Below are 21,549 nucleotides of genomic sequence, written 5' to 3' on the forward strand. Positions count from 1 at the left end.
CTATGTGACCCTGGGGGACTCCCTTTTACTTCTCTTTCTATATAACTGTTAGAGGCTGCATGCAACGCTGATGGCAAAGTGTTGTCAGCCATTTGGTGGACAAAAGGCAATTTCATGCAATATTACATTTCTGTTTTATTACAGAAATTATCTGATCTGAATTCAATGGGTTGAGCAGAGACAGTGGGAGAAAAAGAATTGCTGACATTTGTGTCAAGGCTAATTCATGATTCTGTGGTCATTTATACTTACAACAAGCTGTCCATTAGGTAGGACTTGGACCAGGCATCACTAGGTTCCTGCTTAATTTCTGGTGTATCCTTGCTGAATTACTGCTTTTTATCCTTCAAAGTGCTTAAATCTTTGTTTGGAACATTGCTGTTAGGTAATAAATGCAGGACATGTGTAATCACAGGCACGTGTTTGAGTGTGTCATGTGGTGGCGATTAGTGAGACGTGGTTGCAGGAGGAATGTGACTGGCAGTGAAATATTCCAGGATTTTGCCACTTTAGGTGGGGGGGGGGTGGTGTTATTGCTTGTCAGGGAAAATATTATAGCTGTGCTGGGTGGTGTGGGTGGAATTAAAAAATGGAAAAGGAGAGGTTACAATTATTGGGGTGTATTATTCACCACCTCGTGAGGAGTAAAAAATAGAGGAGCAAATGTGTAAGGAAATAGCTGAGACTTGTAATAAGCACAAGGTTGTGTTAGTGGTGGATTCTAATTTTCCTAATATAGATTGGGAAACACATTTTGTGAAGGGGCTGGATGGATTAGAATTTGTAAAATGTGTGCAGTATAGTTTTTTTGCAGTAATACATTGAGATACCCACTAGAAAAGGGGCAGTGCTGGATCTACTGTTGGGGAATGAGATGGGGCAGGTGACTGGGGTGTGTGTTGGGGAGCACTTCAAATCCAGTGATCATGGTACCATTAGTTTCAATATAATTATGGAAAGGGATAGGTCTGGTCCGAAGATTAAGGTTTTTGAGTGAGGCGAAGCCAGATTTGATGAAATAAGAAGGAACTTGAAAGGAGTGGTTCAGGCTGATTTGTTTTATGGGAAGGAGGTAGAGGAGAATTGGAGGTCATTTAAAGGTGAGATTTTGAGGGTGCTGAATATTTATGTTCCTATAATGTTAAAAGGCAGGGCCAAAAGTTCAAGAGCGATGTAGTTTTCAAGGGAGATTAGAAAGTTAGTTTGAAATAAAAGGAAGGCCTACATTAAATACAAGAAGAAAGATATGGATGATATGCTTGGAAAATACATGGATGGTAAAAAAAAAACTTAAGAAAGAAATTAGGATAGCGAAAAGAAGATATGAGATGGCTATAGTGAACAGGATGAAAGTAAATCCGAAGGGTTTTTACAAATATATGAATAGCAAAAGGAGAGTGAAGGATAAAATTGGTCCATTAGAGAATCAGAGTGGACAAATGTGTGCAGAGTTGAAAGAGATGGGGAGATATTGAATGAATTCTTCTCTTCGGTATTCACTCGGGAAAAAGATATGGAATCATGTAGAATAAGAGAAGCAAAAGGGGTAATTATGGAAAAAGTAGGGATTAGGAAAGAGGAGGTGTTGGAACTTTTGAGGCATATAAAGATGGATAAGTCTCCGGGTCCCAACAGGATTTTCCCCAGGATCTTGAGGGAAGTCAGGGAGGAAACAGCAGAGGCTCTGATATAATTTTTCAACAGTCACTTAAGGGGGACATGGTGCCGCAGGATTGGCATGTTGAAAACATGATTCCTCTGTTTAAAAAGGGCTCCAGCTGTAGGCCCAGCAATTATAGGCTAGTAAGTTTGACATCGGTGGTTGGTAAACTAATGGAAAGTATTCTTAGAGATAATATGTATGTATCTAGAGGGGAAGGGACTGATCAGGGTCACCCAACATGGATTTGTGCGGGGAAGGTCATGTTTGACAAATCTTGTTGAATTTTTTGATGCGGTGACTAGGAAGGTTGATGTGGGTAGAGCAGTAGATGTGATCTATAAGGATTTCAGTAAGGCCTTCAATAATGTTCCACATGACTCAACAGTATCTGATAGATGTTTTCGATGTAAAAAAGAAATGGGAACAACAATTCATGCAATCTGGACATGTGAGAAAGTAGAAAAATTTTGGGAAGATCTAAATCAGATATTAAATAAAATAACAGAAAACAATATACCAAAGAATCCGGAGATCTTCCTCCTAAGTAACATAAAAAGCAAAGAATTTGGAATTGATTTGGAGGATGCACAAAAAAGATTTGTTAAGATAGCTCTAGCCGTAGCAAAAAAATGTATTATGTCAATCTGGAAATTGGAAGATAATTTGAAAATACAACAATGGTATATGGAAATGAATAAATGTATTCCATTAGAAAAAATAACATATAGTTTAAGAAATAATATTGAAATATTCGAACAAATATGGGAGCCTTACATGAAACACAATAGCGAAAACCTACCGGGGACAATCACTACCTAAGTTAACGGAAGGAAAAGGAAATGAAAAGAATGGACTCAGTGGAATTTCTGGTGTATTTTTATTGAATGACAACATTGTCTGACTGGTTTAATGTATCCTAGATTTTGTACCTTAAATGGACGGGAGGGGGGAGGTAGGGAGGGTGGGATGGGAGGAGGGAGGGGGGGAGAAAATGGCACTGTATATGTGTGAAAAGGAAAAAATGTGTATCATGGTTAATGTGATTTATGGTGTGAAAAATAAAAAATTGGAAAAAAAATAATAATAATGTTCCACATGGAAGATTGGTAAAGAAGGTTCAGGCACGAGGTATTAATGTTGAGTCAGGTAGGTTCAATGGTGGCTAGAAGGTAGATGCCAGAGATTCATGATGGATAACTGTCTGTCAGGATGGAGGCTGGTGATGAGCCATTTGCCTCAGGGCTCGGATTTGGGTCCCTTGTTGTTTGCCATTTATATTAATGATTTGGATGATGGAGTGGTATATTGGGTTAATAAATATGAGGACAATACAAAAATAGGGGAGTTGTGGATAGTGAAGATGGTTTTCAGGGATTGCAAAAGGATTTGGACTACTTAGAAGAGTGGGCTGAAAAATGGTGTATGGAGTTCAATATCGATAAGTGTGAAGAGCTTCATTTTGGGAAGAATAATCAAAACAGGACATATGCAGTGAAAGGAGGACATTGAGGAATGCAGAGAAACAGAGAGATCTTGGAATAATGGTTCATCATTCTTTGAAAGTGGATTCTCATATAGATAGGGTGGTAAAGAAGGCTTTTGGTATGCTGGCCTTTATAAATCAAAGCATAGAAAATAGGAGATGGGAGGTGATTTTGAGACTGTTCAAGGCATTGGTGAGGCCAAATTTGGAATACTGTATGCAGTTCTGGTCCCCAAATTATAGGAAGGATATCAATAGGTAGAGAGAGTACAGTGAAGATTTACTAAAATGTTGCCTGGATGGCAGTATCTAGAATGCAAAGAAAGATTGAGTAGACTGGGTCTTTATTCATTGGAGTGTAGAAGGTTGAGGGGAGATTTGATAGAGGTATTAAAATTATGAGGGGAATAGATAGAGTAGGTGTGAATAGGCTCTTCCCCTTGAGGGTAGGTGAGATTGAAATAAGGGGTCATAAGTTAAGGGTTAGGAAGCTAAAATTGAGAAGTAACATGAGAGGAAGCTTCTTCACTCAGAGAGTGGTGGCTGAGTGGAAGGAAGAGATGGTCGCAGCAGGGTCAGTTTTGTTATTTAAGAGAAGGTTGGATAGGTGCATGGATGTGAGGGGATTGGAGGGTTAAGGCCAGGGAGCAGGTAGGTGGGATTGGAGGAGATCACTTAAATCGGTGGAGACAAGAGGAGCCGAGATGGCCTGTTTTCGTACTGTAATTGTTATATGATTATATGGTCAAATGCAGAATGTGTGTAATCACAGGCACGTGTTTGAGTGTGCACAATTAAATTTTCATTTCTCTTTGGTTTTTAGGTTTGGAAGAAAAGTAATTATGTTTGGAACAATGGCTGTACAGTGTGTATTCGGTATTTTTCAAGTATTCTCTCCAAACTGGGAAATATTCTGCCTTCTTAATTTCCTTGTTGGTTTGGGACAAATATCAAACTACGTGGCTGCCTTTGTTCTTGGTAAGTACCTGCAACATTCAATACCATACAACCAATTGTAGAACCAGCTCCATTTGGAGAGTTAACCCCCATCCCCTATTGCCTCAGCTCTTTTTTCATCTACTTTCCAACCTACAATATATCAGTTTATGACCTCTTACCTTTTAACCTGTGCTCCTCCCCTGCTCATTCCAGCTTCCTCTTCTCTCCTCCACCTCACATTTTTATTCAGGGGAATCCCTATTTTTGGCTGATACCATGATGCAGAGATCAGGCAAGAAACCTTGGTTACTCTTTACTTTCCATTGCTGCTGGCATGACTTGCTGCATTTCTCCAGAACTTTTGTGTATTGCAGTCATTCTGAATATTTTTCTCTTCATCTTTTGTTTCAAGTTGATTGAATTATTTTACTGTTTCCTCTGCAACATCCAAGACTGATTGAAATACTAGGGAATGAAATAATTTTACCTTCTGTCATTAGGTTCAGATGCTAAAATGTTACCCCACTCTATTTGGCTTTGGGTATCTGTAGCTGAGCATTTCAATATACCTTCTAACTTTTCAAAAAAAAACTGCTATAATCCTTTGCAGAAAACTGACCATCCTGTGAATATTAAATTCTATGATGTAAAACTGTAATCCAGGTTGAATGTAGAAACATCTATCCAGAAGCTGAGAACCATGTTCTTAGATCATTAAAATTAGAACGTGTATTAAAAATAATCAAATGTTTATAATAAAAGTATATAAAGAGGAAGTTTTCAAAAGTACATATCACCTGCAGTTGTTTACACCTGGACTACCATATAATGTCCTGGGCACTTACATTGTAGAATGTGTGCATGTCGTAGTTTCACCAGAAATTTCTAACAACCTCAAGATTAAATTATGAAGAAAAATTGCATAAACTAAATTTATTGTCCTGGGACATTAAAAGGATAAATTGACTGAGATTTTTTGGATTTTATAATGAAGTTTGATAGTACTGGGGTTTGAAAAAGCCAAGAAGAAGTGGGCATAACTTTAAAAATCAGAGTTTGGGCTTTAGGAGAGAATTTAAGAAATACTTTTTCATGCAAAATATATTGAAAATGTGAAACATTTTTTTCCCATTAAATATAGTCATTAATAGATTTTCGCTGATGTGAGTGGAGGGAGTTTAGCTACAAATTGGCCCACAATTTCATGAGTCCTTTTCACATTGGCTAACCAGTAAATTGGCGGTTCAACAAACCAGTTTAAAGTACCATTTTTTCCCATTCACACTATACCCATGTTAACCAATCCTCTGCGCCCTTTCACACTCACCATCCGGCATCCCAGAGCAGTGCACTGCCTGTCCTCAACTGATGATGTCCTGAGTGATGTATCAAGCAATGGCGGACCTGCCCTCCCAGAATTTTGTGTGACAGAGAAACCCCTCCATGAGTGCTTCATGCTTGCAGCCCTTTCATTATACCAAGGCACACTGGGACACGGAGGCTTTAAAGGAAAAGGTTGCATGTTCCTTGCCTACCCGCACAACAACAAGGGCTGAAGGGCTCATGCTCTGCTGTTCATAATACTTAATTATGTTTTAATTAAACATGAATAATTTTGTTTAAATACAAGATCACAATACATTGATCAGGTTTTAGTAAATTGAATACAAAGTTTATACTTTTTAAAATAATTTGTTTCCTTCATGTTCCTGCATGCATTCAATTATGTCATCAACACTTCACTAATTGGACCCTGCACACACCCTGTCTCTTTCACACTGGGCTAACCAATTTGCCGATTCAAAACAAATCAGCAATGATACACCATCCCTTAGCGGTTCATCTCCAAGGTGATCTTGGCACCTGCTTGCTGGTTCACGAGAGTTCATACTGGCATGTTAACTGGTGGATTAGTGGTTAATTACTGTGTTAAAGTGCCAGTGTGAATGAGGCTATTGAATGATTGAGCAAGTTTCAGGGACTGCTCCTATGTGCCCCAATTCTCCATGAGACTAATCTTTGTTTTTATTGTTCCTGAACTAAATTCCATGGGTGAAAATTTCTACAATCCAGGCTGGAGTTCAACAATCAGAACCTAAGAAATCCATACTTCCACCACCATCATGATAAATCCCCCAAGTTAACCAGTATCTCTCCTACTGATCAACACATTCCAAGCATTAACTTGTAAAGGAAAAAAAATGAAGGACTTATTTCTTATCTCAAGCATTTTCAATATCATGTCTGTTTCTTGTGAGGGAATCATTCTGAGCTGTATTTATTTCATTTTCATTGTTCAAAATCGGTAAGTATTTATGTTCCACAAAAGTAGGTAATTTTGAACTAATCTCCTCTTATTGATCCTTAATTAACCCTCTTCATTCATCAGTTATTTTTCAGATAACTTTTTCTGGAAGATATTTCCATTTATAATCAATGAATGGAAGTTCAGTGCCCATGATGGACTTGGCTAGGTTTGCCATTCTCTGCAGCCTTCTTTGTTTTGGGGTACCAGAGTTTCCAAACCAGGCTACAATACAAACTGTAAAAGTTTGAAATAGTATTCAACAACATGCCTCATCTTAGATTTCACAGAATTGATGTTTCTTCTTCATGGTTGGTCAATGTGCTGGCTCCAGGAGATATCCTGCTTTCTGTGAACACCTGAGACATTGAATGTTCTAAACCTATTCACTGATGTCTATTCAATGAAGACAAGTGCATGTTGCCTCAGCCTCTCCTTCCTAAAATCTACAATAAGCTGACATTGAGAGTAAGATTGTTACACTTGTTCTGGCATGACACAACCAGGTTCTCAGCTCATTTTTAACCATGATCCAATGGTGGAGTCAGCAGAATTTTCCATTTTTGCACATTCGCAATTTTTGAATGAATAGTTTGATACTCTTCAATTGTGATTTTAAATGTATATAATGTTAGCAGCTGTAATTCATGGAAAATAATTTTAAGATAGGAAAAATTAGGGCGAGGTAATGATCCACTTAATATCTGGCTAGACTGAAAAGACAAAGTCACTGGGATGAGCCAAAATGCATGGTTGAGAGGGTCAGATTATAACAAGATTGTAATAACGCTCAACCAAATGTTTGTTCCCCATTGCTTTCTCTTTCTTTCTTTTCTGGTGCACTCTATCTTTTACTGTCCTTTCTTGCTCGTTTGATGTAATTTTTCTTCTTTAACTGTTCAATCTCTAGTTTCTGGGTTGTCCCTAAAATGGATTGAGACAATATATGGACATTATAAGTTCTTTTCTTGATTGGTTGTAAGCTCCATCAAAGAATCATTCAAATTAATTACCTGTTAAAAATAAAATTGTAGGCTTTTTCCAATTGAAAGGTTTAATTTGATTTAAAATTAAATTGGTAAATTTTTTGTAATGGCTATTGTTTGTGATTTTTTTTCTTGCAGGAACGGAACTTCTAAGAAGATCTATTCGGATTATGTTCTGTACATTGGGAACTTGCATCTCTTATGCTATTGGCTACATGTTGCTCCCTTTGTTTGCGTACTACATAAGAAATTGGCGGATGTTACTTTTGTCTCTCTCACTCTCCAGCCTGCTATATATTCCTTTGTGGTGGTATGTAGGATTTTTGTTCCATAACTACTGTGTAGTTTAGATGTGAACGTGTGTTTCTGAAATCTTCTGCCACAAATTTTAACTGCATTGAAAGAAAATGAGAGTTCCCCTTCGGTGGGATTTACATTGAGAATGTGTTAACAAGGTACTGTAACCTTTTCTTGACTGTGAACCAGCATTCATTTTGTGACATGTTTGCATTATTAGCATGTATTCCTTGCTGTTTAGGGGAAGTGACTTTTACCTTCACCACCTGAAGTTATCCGGTAGAAAACTTTATGCATCACATTGAAGTGAATCAATTGAAAATACTGCATATCTGGATGGTTATTTCATTTTTGCGACAGAACTTAATTACTATATATGTTTAATTGTTCTGCTATTTCTTTGTTTCCCGGTATAATTTACTCATTTCTTATTTGTACTTTTAGTTCAGATACATTGTCCTTTCAACATTATTACCATCTTAGCCTTTTTTTGGCATTGAGGCCCTATTTACTTCTCACTTACACTTGTCATTTATATCCTATATTTTCTGCCTTGTTTCTCCATCTTCTATTTCATTGCACATTTCTTTCACTGATATTTTGGTTTAAACCATGTCTGAAAGCATTAACCAATATCATCCCAGTCCTGCCAAGGTGAAATCCATCCAGTTAGTCCTGGTTCCTTCTCCCTCGTCCCATTATCCCAGGAATCTGATTCTCTCTTCCATATCTCTGATATATATCTTTATTAGTTTGATGTAGAGAGGTAATGGGAATAATCCTCAGATGATCAGTTTTGGGACTCCCTTTTAATTTATGTCCTAACTGCCAACACTTGGAGAATCTGATCTTATTTCACTGATATGGCTAAGTGCCACTACAAATATTGGCATCTCACTCCTCATAACTTCACAGTTTCTAGTGATAACATTCAGCACTCTTAGTTTCAGATTTAACTGCTTCCATTGCCATCTTATTATGTTCTAATTGCTCTTGTGAGTGAAGTGATGCTCTAAGGTTACATGGCAAGATATTTAGGACTTGGATCAGGAGAAATAGAGCACGATGAACCCTTGGAATTAATTACCTTGGTGAGCTATGGAGACCATATTGCTGATTTTTTTTTAAGAAGGGAACACATTTCTGGGTGCAGAAGTCATCAGGGAGTATGTTGAGAGCACGGCAATATGGCATTGGGGTAGATTTAATGAGTGTAAATCATGCCTCAATTATATAGCTTGTTCTTCAATATATTCCACAGGAGAATTTTATTAAACTGCTGTCAATGGATTTTCATAACACACTTTATGAAAATTAGCCTGTCAATAAATTACCTACTTGAAAACTGATATTCAAAAATAGATTTGTTTGTGACATTTGTGTTCATTCTAAACACCGATGAGTACTTCCTCTTATTTACCATTATAGACTTGGGAATTGTAAATCAATGCCCATTAAGAATATTATTTTCTGAAATGAAACAAGCTTTATTTATTCTAACAAAATGACTGAATGTAATAATCCCTCAGTAAAATAGAAACATCCTTGACTCAAAATAGAAATATTAGCTAAAACCTCAAGATTAAATTTTCTGTTGCCTTTACACTGTTGATTGAATTTTCTGAGATTTTAGATGATACAAACTTTTAAAATCTGATTTTCATTTGACTCTGTGTGTGTGTGTGTATTTTGTGTATTTGTGTGTGTGTGTGTGTGTGTGTGTGTGTGTGTGTGTTTATGCAGAAAGCATGAAATTTAATTATCACCACAGATAATAAAGTCCTTAAGATTGAGAGGATTTTGTTTAACCCTGATGTCTATCTCTCAAATTGTTCATTTAGTTAAGTTTATGATTTTTAGTTATTGGACAATAGACAATAGGAGCTGGAGTAGGCCATTTGGCCCATCGGGCCAGCACCGCCATTTTAGATCATGGCTGATCATTACCATCAGTACCCCTTTCCAGCCTTATCCCCATAACCCTTAACTCCGTTACCCACAAGAGTCTTATCTAACTCTCTTTTGAACATAGTCAGCGAATCCACCTCTACCACCCTCTGTGGCAGAGCATTCCACAGATTCACACTTCTCTGGGTAAAAAAATGCTTTCTCATCTCCGTCCTAAAGGGCCTACCCTGTATTCTTAAACTATGCCCTCTAGTCCTCGTCTCCCCCATCATTGGGAACAAGTAATCAGACTTCACCTTGTCTATCCCCCTGATGATTTTGTATACCTCAATCATGTCCCCCCTCATCCTTCTAAACTCCAATGGATACAAGTCCAGTTTTTCTAGCCTTGCTGCATATGACAACCCTGCCATCCCTGCTCTGCACACCCTCTATAGCTAGTATGTCCTTCCTCAAGTTTGGAGACCAGAACTGGACGCAATACTCCAGGTGGGGTCTCACCAGGGCCCTGTATAACTGCAGAAGGGCGTCTCTGTTCCTATACTCCAATCCCCTCTTTATGAAAGCCAACATTCCATTTGCCTTCTTCACAGCTTTCTGAACCTGCATGCTAGCCTTCAGTGACCGGTGAACAAGTACACCCAGATCCATTTGCACTTCCCCACTCCCTAGCTTGTCTCCATTTAAATAATACTCAGCTTTCCTATTACTTCCCCCAAAATGAATAACCTCACATTTGTTCACATTGAAATTCATCTTCCATTTAGCCGCCCACTCCTCCAGCCTGTCCAAGTCCCTCTGCATTTTCCTTACCTCCTCCTCACACCCCACACCGCCTTCCAGTTTAGTGTCATCTGCAAATTTGCTCATGTTATTTATAATTCCCTCATCCAAATCATTAATTACAAACAACTGAGGACCCAATACCGATCCCTGAGGCACTCCACTCATCACATCCTGCCATTCTGAAAAAGACCCATTTACTCCAACCCTTTGTTTCCTATCTCTTAACCAATTTCCTATCCATGTCAGCACCTTACCTCCAATACCATGCTCCCTGATCTTGCCCACTAGACTCCCGTGCGGTACCTTATCAAAGGCCTTCTGGAAGTCCAAATACACCACATCCACTGGCTCTCCCGAGTCCACCCTCTTTGTCACATCCTCAAAAAATTCCAGAAGGTTAGTAAAGCATGACTTACCCTTAAGGAATCCATGCTGACTAGCCCTTATACTATTATTACTGACTAAGTGTTCTGCTATTTCTCCTTTTATGATGGACTCCAATATTTTCCCCACCACTGATGTCAGGCTAACCGGTCTATAATTTCCCATTTTCTCCCTCCCTCCTTTCTTAAAAAGCGGCACCACATCAGCCACTCTCCAATCCTCAGGGACCTCCCCGGAATCTATGGAACTTTGGAAAATGTCGACCAGTGCCTCCACAATTTCCATAGCCACCTCTTTAAACATCCTAGGATGCAGCCCATCAGGCCCTGGGGATTTTATCTCAACAGACAAACATAAAATTCTTGTAAATAAATTTTGCAAAGTGGTGTTTTAGACAATAGTCACTGTTAATGAAATATACTTTTGCAGCTATCTTTATCGCAGAGCAAAAATCCCTACCATAATCAACCCGTGTTGTAAGATAGAAAAATACATGGCAGAACCATAGACCATACAATACAGGTTTATTAAATTACTCTAGCAGGAGTGAGGAATATTAAGTTCAGGTAGGCAATGCCACTTTAGTCTGTATCGACCCTCACTCAAAGATCACAGTGAAATGGTACAGTATTTAAGGCATAATTTAGCAGCATTTTTCTTTGAATTCATTTGGGGTATATTGTTACAGTTCCTTGTTAACATTTGTCATTGTGTTCTCTCTTAAGAAATATAAATCAATAATATCAATCAGCTGCCCATATTAACAGTTAAATTTCATGTCTTAAAAACAGTTGAGGTAATGTCTAGAGGGTTTGCCTTCAATACATATTGAATATCCATATCCTGTTTGAACTTGGTTTAAGATTTAATTATGAAATGCTAATTATTAGTCTGGAGAGTTGGTCACATGCTTAAGACACTCAAAGCAAAGGAAACTTTTCTTTAAGGCGCACAAAACAAAGCCAGCTGACAATAGGTGGTTTCAAATCGTAGGGGGACCTGCCTGTTAAATCACCAAGCTGGCGATTTAAGAGGGATCCCACTCCCGTGATGACACAGTGAATGATGTGTCACTGACTCACCGGAAATACAGCCAGAAGTTAAGACACAAAGTCAAAATGGTGAACGGGAAGGATGGTGATGTAACTCTGCAGTGCTGTAGCACAGCAGGCAAGTATTTTGACCACTGCTGTCAGGTGCATGCTGAAATCAGTTGAGGAGTAGCAGGGTATAAACACTGCACAATTTAAGAGACAGCTGGAGGAAGACGAGGAGGATAGGCAGGCTGAGCTTGTCATACAAAGATGTAGATGCCTGGCTTATGTATGCTTCTTTCAATGCATGATTGAAACCAGAATGAGGAAGAAGATAGATAGAGCACATGGGCCAGTACTGTGGGGGAACATCAAGTCTAAATTTGTTGATGTGGAGTGGTGGATGCATTTCCGAATGTCAAAGCGCACTTTCTCCTTCATATGTGACCTCTCCTTGAACCAGATTTGAGGCATCAGGTGTTAAATTTCAGAAGACTTGTGGAATTGCATGTCCGACTTAACATTACTTTGTGGTGGTATGCCACTTCATGTGAATATTGGACCATCTGTGTTCTTTTTGCTGTTGGTTATCCACTGTGTGGATGGTGGTGGCACAAATGACTCATGCCTCAAGGAGGACCCTCATGAAGCATTTCGTTCAGCTACCAAGTGGGACTATAAACGGGTTTGCAAATAAAGAATATCCAATGTCTGCTGGGGCTGTTGATGGCACACATTTTCCCATAATCACCCCAAAAGATTATGATCATCCTACTACAATTGTAAGGGGAGACACTCTATAATTCTTCAGACTGTCATGGACCACAAAGAAAGGTAAGGGAATTCTGCACTTTTTAATAATTGTCTGCCTTTGGAAGTAAGTTCACACAGGTTGTCACTTATTGCATTGTGCTGTTTGCTTTCAGCTGCACAGACGTGTATGTGGGATGGCCTGGCTGCACTCACAGTGCTCAGGTGTTAGCCAACTCGCCCCTTTACAGGAAGACTGAGGATGCAGGCAGATATCTGTTCCTATAGGAAGTAAGTATCTAAACCACAATGGATAGATAGTGTGCATGGCTGAAACAAATGAAATGGTTCACCATGACACACATGCACAGAATGGATGTTAAATATGTGCATATAATAACCCATGTTTGAGCTATACGATACTCACACCTCTCTTTTGGACAGCTTACAGGTATCCATGGAAGTTGACAGCATGGAAATTCCAGTTCATCTGGTCGGAGACCCTGCCTACCCCCTCAGGAATGGCTTATGAAGGTGTTCACACAGCATTGTGCTCTCAACCACCAGAAGTGGAAATACAACCATCTGAACTCAGCAAGGATAGTGGTTGAGGATGCCTTTGGTTGGCCTAAGGGACGTTGGAGGTGTTTGAGCAAGCGGATGGGCATTAATGTTTCTGTTGTTTCTGATGTTGTTATTGCCTGCTGCATCCTGCATAATATATGTGAGATTAACAAGGTTCACTACCTGCCTGAGTGAAACATCACTGTGGAGCAGGTGCTCCCTCAGCCAGAGAGAAATCCTTTGCATGATTCCACATCATATGTTGTCCATGCTATCCGTGATGCTATTGTGTCAACTATAAAAACATCAGGGAGGCCGGACAATGTAGACTGTGACATGATGTCAAAGTTCAACTTCAATGGATTAAATAACAAGGCAGGTGGTGCAAAATGAACATTTTGCAAACATAGCTCACTAAAGAGGTGTGCCAACACATGACAGGATATTTAAAATCAACCAGTGCAAATTTACAATTATAAAGTGGCGTGGCGGTCTCCATTTATGGTGAGTTACTTGCCGCGTGCATTAGTACCATCTATTGTAAATATATGCTGATCCAATACCATACGTTCTTAAAATGTGCTTCAATGTATGATCTCAAATAAAAACAAATTCATCTGACACCCTCTAGTGACAGTCTTTTAACACAACAAAACTGTAAACTTTTTCCTTGCAATAATGCCCTAAGCTGAACATCAGTAAAAAGTAATACACAGTACATTAATTAGAAATCTCTCAGTTACATGCCACGTGCGTTATTTCCATCCATTGTAAGCAATTCCTTATGAACCTCAGTAATGTAAGGTAACAAAAGACAGCAGTGGTTTATCTGATACCCCCTCATGAATGTCTTCCAAAGTGAACATTTCACCTGCCAATAATGTGCTGTACTGAGCATCAAAAACATATGATGCACAGTGCTATGAAACACAAAACCCTCATTTACTGACCATTACAGTACTACATAAAGGATGAGGGGAGGAGAACGGAAATGTGCTCTTGGGGCTGGTTGCTCTCCATGGGTTGCTCTCCACAGCAGAGGGATGGTGCTCCTGCTGTTGGTTGGCATGCAGGTAAGGGGGGTATTGTAGTTGGACCTGCATTGGGTGAAGTGTGGAGGTGGAAGTTTGCTGGGATGGTGACGTTGGGGGGCAAGTGAAGAGTAAATTGTGGTGGGCAGGACTGAAATCCAAAGGAGCAGTTCATAAGGCGCACCATCTCCTGCATCATGGACATCTGCTTCTGAATGGCATCCTGAAGGGTGGTCAAGATCCCTGCTATGCCTAAATGCACTCTGTTGATCACCCTGCAGACACCTATACTATTACAGGCTTCTCTTGTGCCATTCGCAGTGATGCTCCTCCTCCTCCCCTCCATCTCCCTCACAAACCATCGGATCACCATGGTCAGCCCCTGTTCCCAGGTGGGTCTCCTCCTCTTCTCCCTCCTCTCTGAGCCTGCAGAATAACGAACAGAATTTACAGAGCACACATGAATGGCCAAATTACAAGTAGACAAACACTATTGAATATAATACGTGAAGGACACTAGCATTGAATCCCACTCTGGCTCGCACTGTTCAGGGTTACCGTTCACATGTTCCACCTCAATCAGTGGCATGCTGGGACTGCACTAGGTGTCTGTGAGCATGCCTGCCCACGATGGCACATGCTCCGGACTCCTCATTCTGTGTGCACCTGGCTGCTGGTGTCATCCAGAGTGGCCTCCATCTCACCTCTATCAACCTATCGGCCATGGTCGCGCTGGGAGTGGATGCCTCAATGGGACCTTCCAGAAGGGTCCATGGCTTGCTGGCATGTGGGCTATTAACATTTGATAGGCTATCCAAGTTAGTCATCAGGGAAAGAGGGGTTTCAGACAGGCTTTTAACACCCAGATCTGAAAGGCCTGCTGACTATAGGGCCAGTCCAAGCTCCCTTTGCCACTTCAATTATTCAGGGACCCATTTTGGTTCTGACCTGGTTGACCCAGTTAGACCCTTTCAAATTGCCACGTAACTGGAGCGCTAATCTGGCAAATTGCCTGGTTAACCCCATTTTACATGGCAGTTTGATGCGATTTTTCTGATGCGATTTTTCTGCCTTTTGTCAACTTGTTTAACAATGCAAAATTTAAAGTATCCTTGGATAGTTAGTTTGAATGTTAATCTAGTCTGGAAAAAGCCTATGGGTTCTGCTTTGAATAAAGATGATTTTGAAACACTAGATTGAATGCAAGGGGATTCTGAAATAATAAGCATCGTAAAGACATGCTTTTCCTTAATAATTGTCATTTCTGGATGACTCAAAAATAGAAACTTTCACAATACCAATACTTCAAATTTGATGCCAGTAAATCTCACTTTAATTTTATGATCTCCGGCTAAGTTTCTGCTTCTGTCTCTGTCTCCTTTGTAGGTGGGGGTTGGCAAGTCTAATGTGGAATATTTCTGCTGCAGCATAACACTGGCACTTAGTAGTTAATTTAAAAGGTGGAACCCACTGGATGGAAAAAAAGGAATGGGCCTTTTTCCATAATCCTGTTCAAGGTACGTTAATTAAAAAAAATGGATTGGGTGAAACTAGTATGTTCCATCTGATCCTAAGATTCATGGAGCCATTTGGCTAACAGATTAATGAAGGAAATTAGAGAAAACAAAAGGACTTTTAAAACTGTGTAATTAAGGTCAGAGCTATTGTTGAAACTCTAACTGAAAGGAAAATGCTGCAAATGCCCAACAGATCAGGCAGTGGGAGTGAAGAGATTACAAGTGAATTAATATTGCAGATGGAGATTCTCAACACCAAAACTGGCCAGTTCTGGTACAAATGGGGAAAATGAGATGGTTGATATTGTTTACAGTGGAGAAACAAAACATAAATTGAGTGATTGCTTGGCAAAACACTTTTGTTTGGGTAGTAGGGGTTGGGGATGATTGGAGCTTTTTTTTAAAAATTCTCCTATTTTAATTTTCCATCATAATACCGCTGCAATATATTCTAGATGATGGGAGCAATCACCAGTCATCACTGGTTGATTGGTCATGTGACACAGAAGTTCAACGTTGCTAAGGTTGAAAGCTTAAATTCAAGCAGCCTCCTTTCCATATAAAACTATGCAGGTACATGTTATGGGCCCAGAGGACCCCAAAACTCAGCAGCAATAGAAATTCATCAAGACAAATGGTTACTTAAACAAAAGTTCATTTTAAGTTTCTTTGAACATAGAAAAGGATCAAATTTTAACTTATTACTATTAAATTAACCTAACTTAACCCCATTCTAATTCTAAGCACACATGTATGCAATGTATATAAATTCAGAAATGTTCTTTGATTCACAGTTGAATCTCACTTCTCACTCCTCCAAGTTCACCAGCATCAGGCAATTCTTTAACATTTATAAATCTTCACCAGGCTTTGGCGCTTGAAAGGTAAATGGTTACAACTCAGGAAGGTTCTTTTCGGTTTTCAAAGAGAGATTTGTTGCTCGTTGGACACACACAAACTGATTCCTTCCGATCAGCCACTTCAGTGTCTTGCTAAAGAAACACCCCATCAGGGTTTTCCAGATGATAACCTCTTTTTTTCAGGTCATCACAGAGTTCATTTTCTGTGTCCCTTATCTCAGGTGAAACATTATACAGCCAGCCATCTCTTCTTGTATGGACCACAAGGGCAATGAACAGGCTGAACTAAGAACTCACAACCATTCAAAAATGGGGATTTAAACAAACTTCCAAAAGCCACTGCAGCAAACCAGCACTCTTTCTCCCTCTCTCTCTCTCTCTCTATCTATCTATCTCACACACACACACACACACACACACACACACACACACACACACACACACACACACACACACACACACTTAGAGAAAAACCTGTTTGACTGCTTGTAAAACTACATGATCTTCCTAAAGCAGCATACTCCACCAAAACAGCTTGCTGACTCCCAAAATCAATTCATGAGAGATCTTATCAGTTTCCTGAGATGGGCCCTTCCATTTGCGCCTTGTTGTGAAAATTTTCAGCACGGGATTCTATTGTCTTTGCAGATGTAGGCACCACCTTATATATAACTCTTGCATTTTTAAATGAGATCTGTTTTGATGTGTTTTTATCTGTTTGACCTAAATAAACCCCACAATCTATCTCCTTCAAAAACATAGCTATAGATAATATAAAATATAACATAATCTGTCATAGTACTAGACCTGTAGTCAATTGGATAAATGGATTGAAAGATGTGATGTTGGATGGGCAACAATTAGCACTTAAACAAACACTTCTTAACTTGGCAAAGAAATAATTTAAAGAAAATGTGTTACAAAACAATACATCTGTGGCTGAGAAGAGAAATTAAAGACATTATTAGGTTTCAGAATTCTTTTTTGTCATGTAATAGTATAGAACATGTAATACACAAAATTGCCTTTTGTCTACAGTAAGGCAGACAAAGAGTCATCATTATTGCCACCCATGCCCCTTACATTATGAGAAAAAGAAGAAAAGGAGAGCCCCTTCAGAGTCACTGACTGTCTGTGGATTTGCCTACAGTTCTCCCGCAGTCTCTGCAGCAGCACAGACTCCTGTTCAATCCATTGGCAACCTGAACTCCAGATCCAAATCTCCAATACAATCAAGAAGACTTCAGCACCCAAAGCCCTTCTGGACCCCTTCTTGCCCTCAGTACCCTCACAAATCCTGGCTCTGATACCTGGTTCACATGATCCAATTTCTAGCAGCCTGAAAGACATGAGTCCCCCAACCTCGTCACCTTGTGTGTATCCTGTCTGGGTCCTTCATACGCTGAACCCTTCACTGGTCCACCACTATGTTCACCTTCCTGTAGAGTCCTTTCTTCTTCTTCTCCTTCTCAACAGGGGAGGGGAAGGGTGTTCTCACCATTTCTGGTGTCCAGCACCAGTCCAATGCTTCCAAAGTCTAACACCTGTCATGGCCACTGCCGAGCACACTTTTCCGCCATCTTGGGCAAAGAGCCACTGGCATTAGGACCAAATGGTTGAATCCTTCAGAGAAGCATTGTGTCTCCACTCTCTTGGGATGGCACCAGTTGCAGTGCTGTCATTACAACAGCTCCATCAGCGCTGCCATTACAAAGTTGGTTGCAACAGCAATAGCCCTGAGGAATAGACATGATTTAGACAAAAGGAGCTTTAACAGCATCATAAAATCAAATCTGAGACTCCTATTGCCAGATAGAGGAAAATTTATAATCAGAAATACTTTGCATTCAGACAATAAGGATATTCCACATGGAATTGGGGTAAGGTCAAGAGACTTAGGAGCATAATTAAGCCGTTTAACCCATCAAGTCGGCATCACTCTTCGGATTTTGCTGTCACATTTACTCACCGAGAACCTGTCAACCTTCATTTCAAAAATTCTGCAGTAGAACTCAGTAGTTAGGTACTAACCATGAAAAACAACACCCCTCTGCTCCTTCTCCCTATCACCACATAATATCTCTCAATGGATTTCTGCTTCATTTTCACTTCCCATTCCCACACTGACATGTCTGACTTCGTTCTAATGAAGTACAGGTTGAGGCCACACATACGTTGGAGAAACAACATCCTGTATTCTGCTGTGATAGTCTTTAACAAGATTACATCAATTGTCGCAGATGATGTTTGCGCTCATACGCCATATTGCAATAATGAGATCACACTTGCAGTTGTCAGCCAGCAAAAAGAAGAATGTCTGTTACAGTATCATCAGGCTTAATATAGACACACAACATATGACCTGGCATCATGACATCTGAAGGGCTAACGACCTCATGACATAGCTGCGTTGAGTAGGCCAGGGCTTCTCAGTAGACCTATAGGTGCTGCTGAGTCACTATGGCTCGTGGCTGTAGTGGCTAGTTGCCAGTAGATAGGAGGCTGTTGTGACTAGCTGTCACAAGACAGGAGCTGTTAGCGCTGGTTCTGTCCATTCTCTCCAAGCGTGCCACTACACAATGTCGATTTCTACAATTTCCAGTATCCTCTTGCACCCCTACCACCACTTTTCCTTATCCCTCTGTCCTCATTCCTCCTCTCTATATCCTTCTCTTTCCCTTGCCACCCTCTCCCTACCTCTCTGTTGCCTTCACCTTCCTTCCTCCTCGCACTCTTCCCCCTTTCCCCTCTCATCTCTTATCCAAGAATTCAGCCTGAATTCCTGTGTTTCTCCAGCTCTTTGGCTTGGTCCACAGCTGTCTGTGGCAGAGAATTCCAAAGATTCACCAACGTCTAGATGAAGAAAATTCTACTCATCTGTTCCTTTAACTCTGATGCTGTTCGTTCTGGGTCTGGATTCTCCCACTACTAGAAACATCCTTTTTGTGTCCACTCTATCCAGCACTTAGGTTTCAATGAGATCACACCTCATCCATCTTAACCCCAAAGAATTCAGACCCACAGCCATCAAATGCACTTCGAATGTTTATTCTCTCTTTCCTGGGATTATTGTTGTAAACCTCCTCTGGACTGTCTCCAACACCAGCACATCATTGCTTAGATATGGGGTCCAAAATTGTTCACAATACTCCAAGTGAGGTCTGATCAATGTACTACAAAATCTCAACATTAGATGATTTTCTTACTATCCACTGCAACAGCAACTTCAAGGATCTCCCAGTGGCCAGCCATTGCCATGCTGACATGTCTGTCCATGCCCTTATATACTACTAAATCAAGGCTACCTGAAAATTGGAGGAACAACACATTTGTATTCTGCCTTGGCAGTCTCTAACCATAGGTCATCAATCTTAACCTCCATTTTCCATTATACCCCTCCCCCAGTCTCTCTCCTTACCCCTCTGTCTCCTTTCGTCCAGCTCCTCAACCCAACTCCTTTCAGAGAACTACCTAACTTAAACCTCTACCCTCTCCCATCGCTTATTTCTGTTCTACTCTCCCACCTGTATCCATCTATTACCTCTTATCTATTAGCCTGTGCTCCTCCCCTTCTCCTTCTTCCCTCCACTCGTGTTCTCCTCCTTCCTTCCCCACATTTTTATTCAGACATCTACCTGTTTTTTTCCAGATTCTCAATGATGGGCTCAGGCCTGAGAAATTGATTGGCTTTTACTTCCTATGGATGCTGCATGTCCTTCTTGAGAGTATCCAACACTTCTCCGGATTGATCAATATTCCATCCTTGCTTTTATTATCTAGTTCTCTTAAAATGAATACGAACATTGCACTTGCCTCCCTTACTACAGACTCAACCTGCATCTTAACCTTTGGAGAATCCTGCACTCGGACACCCAAGACCTTTTTGTCCTCTGCTTTGTCTTTGCTTTTATTCCTTCTGTCATCATGCATGGCTAGACACTGTCCCACACTGTATTTCATCTGTCACTTCTTTACACATTTTCCAAAACGTCTGAATCCCTCTGCACATTACCCTGCTTCCTTAACACGACCTGCCTCTCCACCTCTCTTTATTTTATCCACAAACTTGGCCACAACCCTATCAAATCCATCATTAAAATCACTTATAGAATGTGAAAATAAGCAGACTCAACACCAACATCTGTAGAACACCACAGGTCATCGGCAGCCAACTGGACATCTCCATTTATTCCCGCAGCCACTCAAGCAATCTTCTATCCATGTGAGTACCTAAATGGTTCAGAGGTCCTCATGTAAAGGGGATCTGAAAATCCAAGTAAACAACATCCACTGACTTTCTTTTGACTGAAAAAGAATTCCAAAAGATTTGTCTGGCAAGATCTGCCTTCAAGGAAACTGTTCATTTCAGTCAATTTTATCATGTGCTTTCAAGTATCCTGAAACCTTATCCATAATAATGGAATATAAAATCATCCCAACTACTGAGGTCAGATCAACTACACTGTAACTTCCTGGTATTTTCCTCTTCCACATCATAAAGAAAGGAGTAGCATTTGCAATTTTTCAGACACCTGGAATCATTCCTGACTCGAGTGATTCTTGAAAAGAATCATTCCCTTCACTGACATCCTTCAGGGTCCTGAGGTGTCACCCATCTGTTCCAGATGACTTATCCACTCTTTAGTTTCCAAAGCACCTTTTCCTTAGTAAGAATGACTTCCATTCCTGACTCTCTCACATTTCTAGCATGTTGGTGGTGAAGGATGATGCAAATTCAGCTCCTTTGCCATTTCTTTGTTCCCCATTACCACTTCTCCAGCATCAATTTTCAATGATACAGTGGCAAGTCTTGCCCCTCATTTTTTATCTACAGGTGTATATCTAAAGAACTGTTGATTTCCCCATTTATATTATTTGGTGCTTACTTTCATATTTCATTTTTTATCCCATTACTGTATTTTGGTTTTGCCTTCTGTTGGTTTCTAAAATCTAGCCAATCCTTTAGCTTCCAATTATTCTTTTTTTCAATGTTTTTTTCTTTTGCTTTTCTGCTGCTATGACTTCCCTTGTCAGCCACGGTT

General features: G+C 40.0%; 1 protein-coding gene across 1 annotated transcript in view; it reads left to right on the forward strand.

Moving 5' to 3' along the window:
• The window catches only part of LOC138743252 (organic cation/carnitine transporter 2-like), a 67,729-nt gene that overhangs the window by 16,415 nt on the left and 29,765 nt on the right, over positions 1-21,549 (forward strand). Inside the window, exons 3-4 of the mRNA XM_069898229.1 lie at positions 3,970-4,124; positions 7,515-7,686. Coding sequence (XP_069754330.1) covers positions 3,970-4,124; positions 7,515-7,686 — 327 coding nt within the window. The remainder of the gene's footprint in view (positions 1-3,969; positions 4,125-7,514; positions 7,687-21,549) is intronic.

This window comes from Narcine bancroftii, chromosome 9 (assembly GCF_036971445.1).
Source record: "Narcine bancroftii isolate sNarBan1 chromosome 9, sNarBan1.hap1, whole genome shotgun sequence".
Lineage (NCBI taxonomy): Eukaryota > Metazoa > Chordata > Chondrichthyes > Torpediniformes > Narcinidae > Narcine > Narcine bancroftii.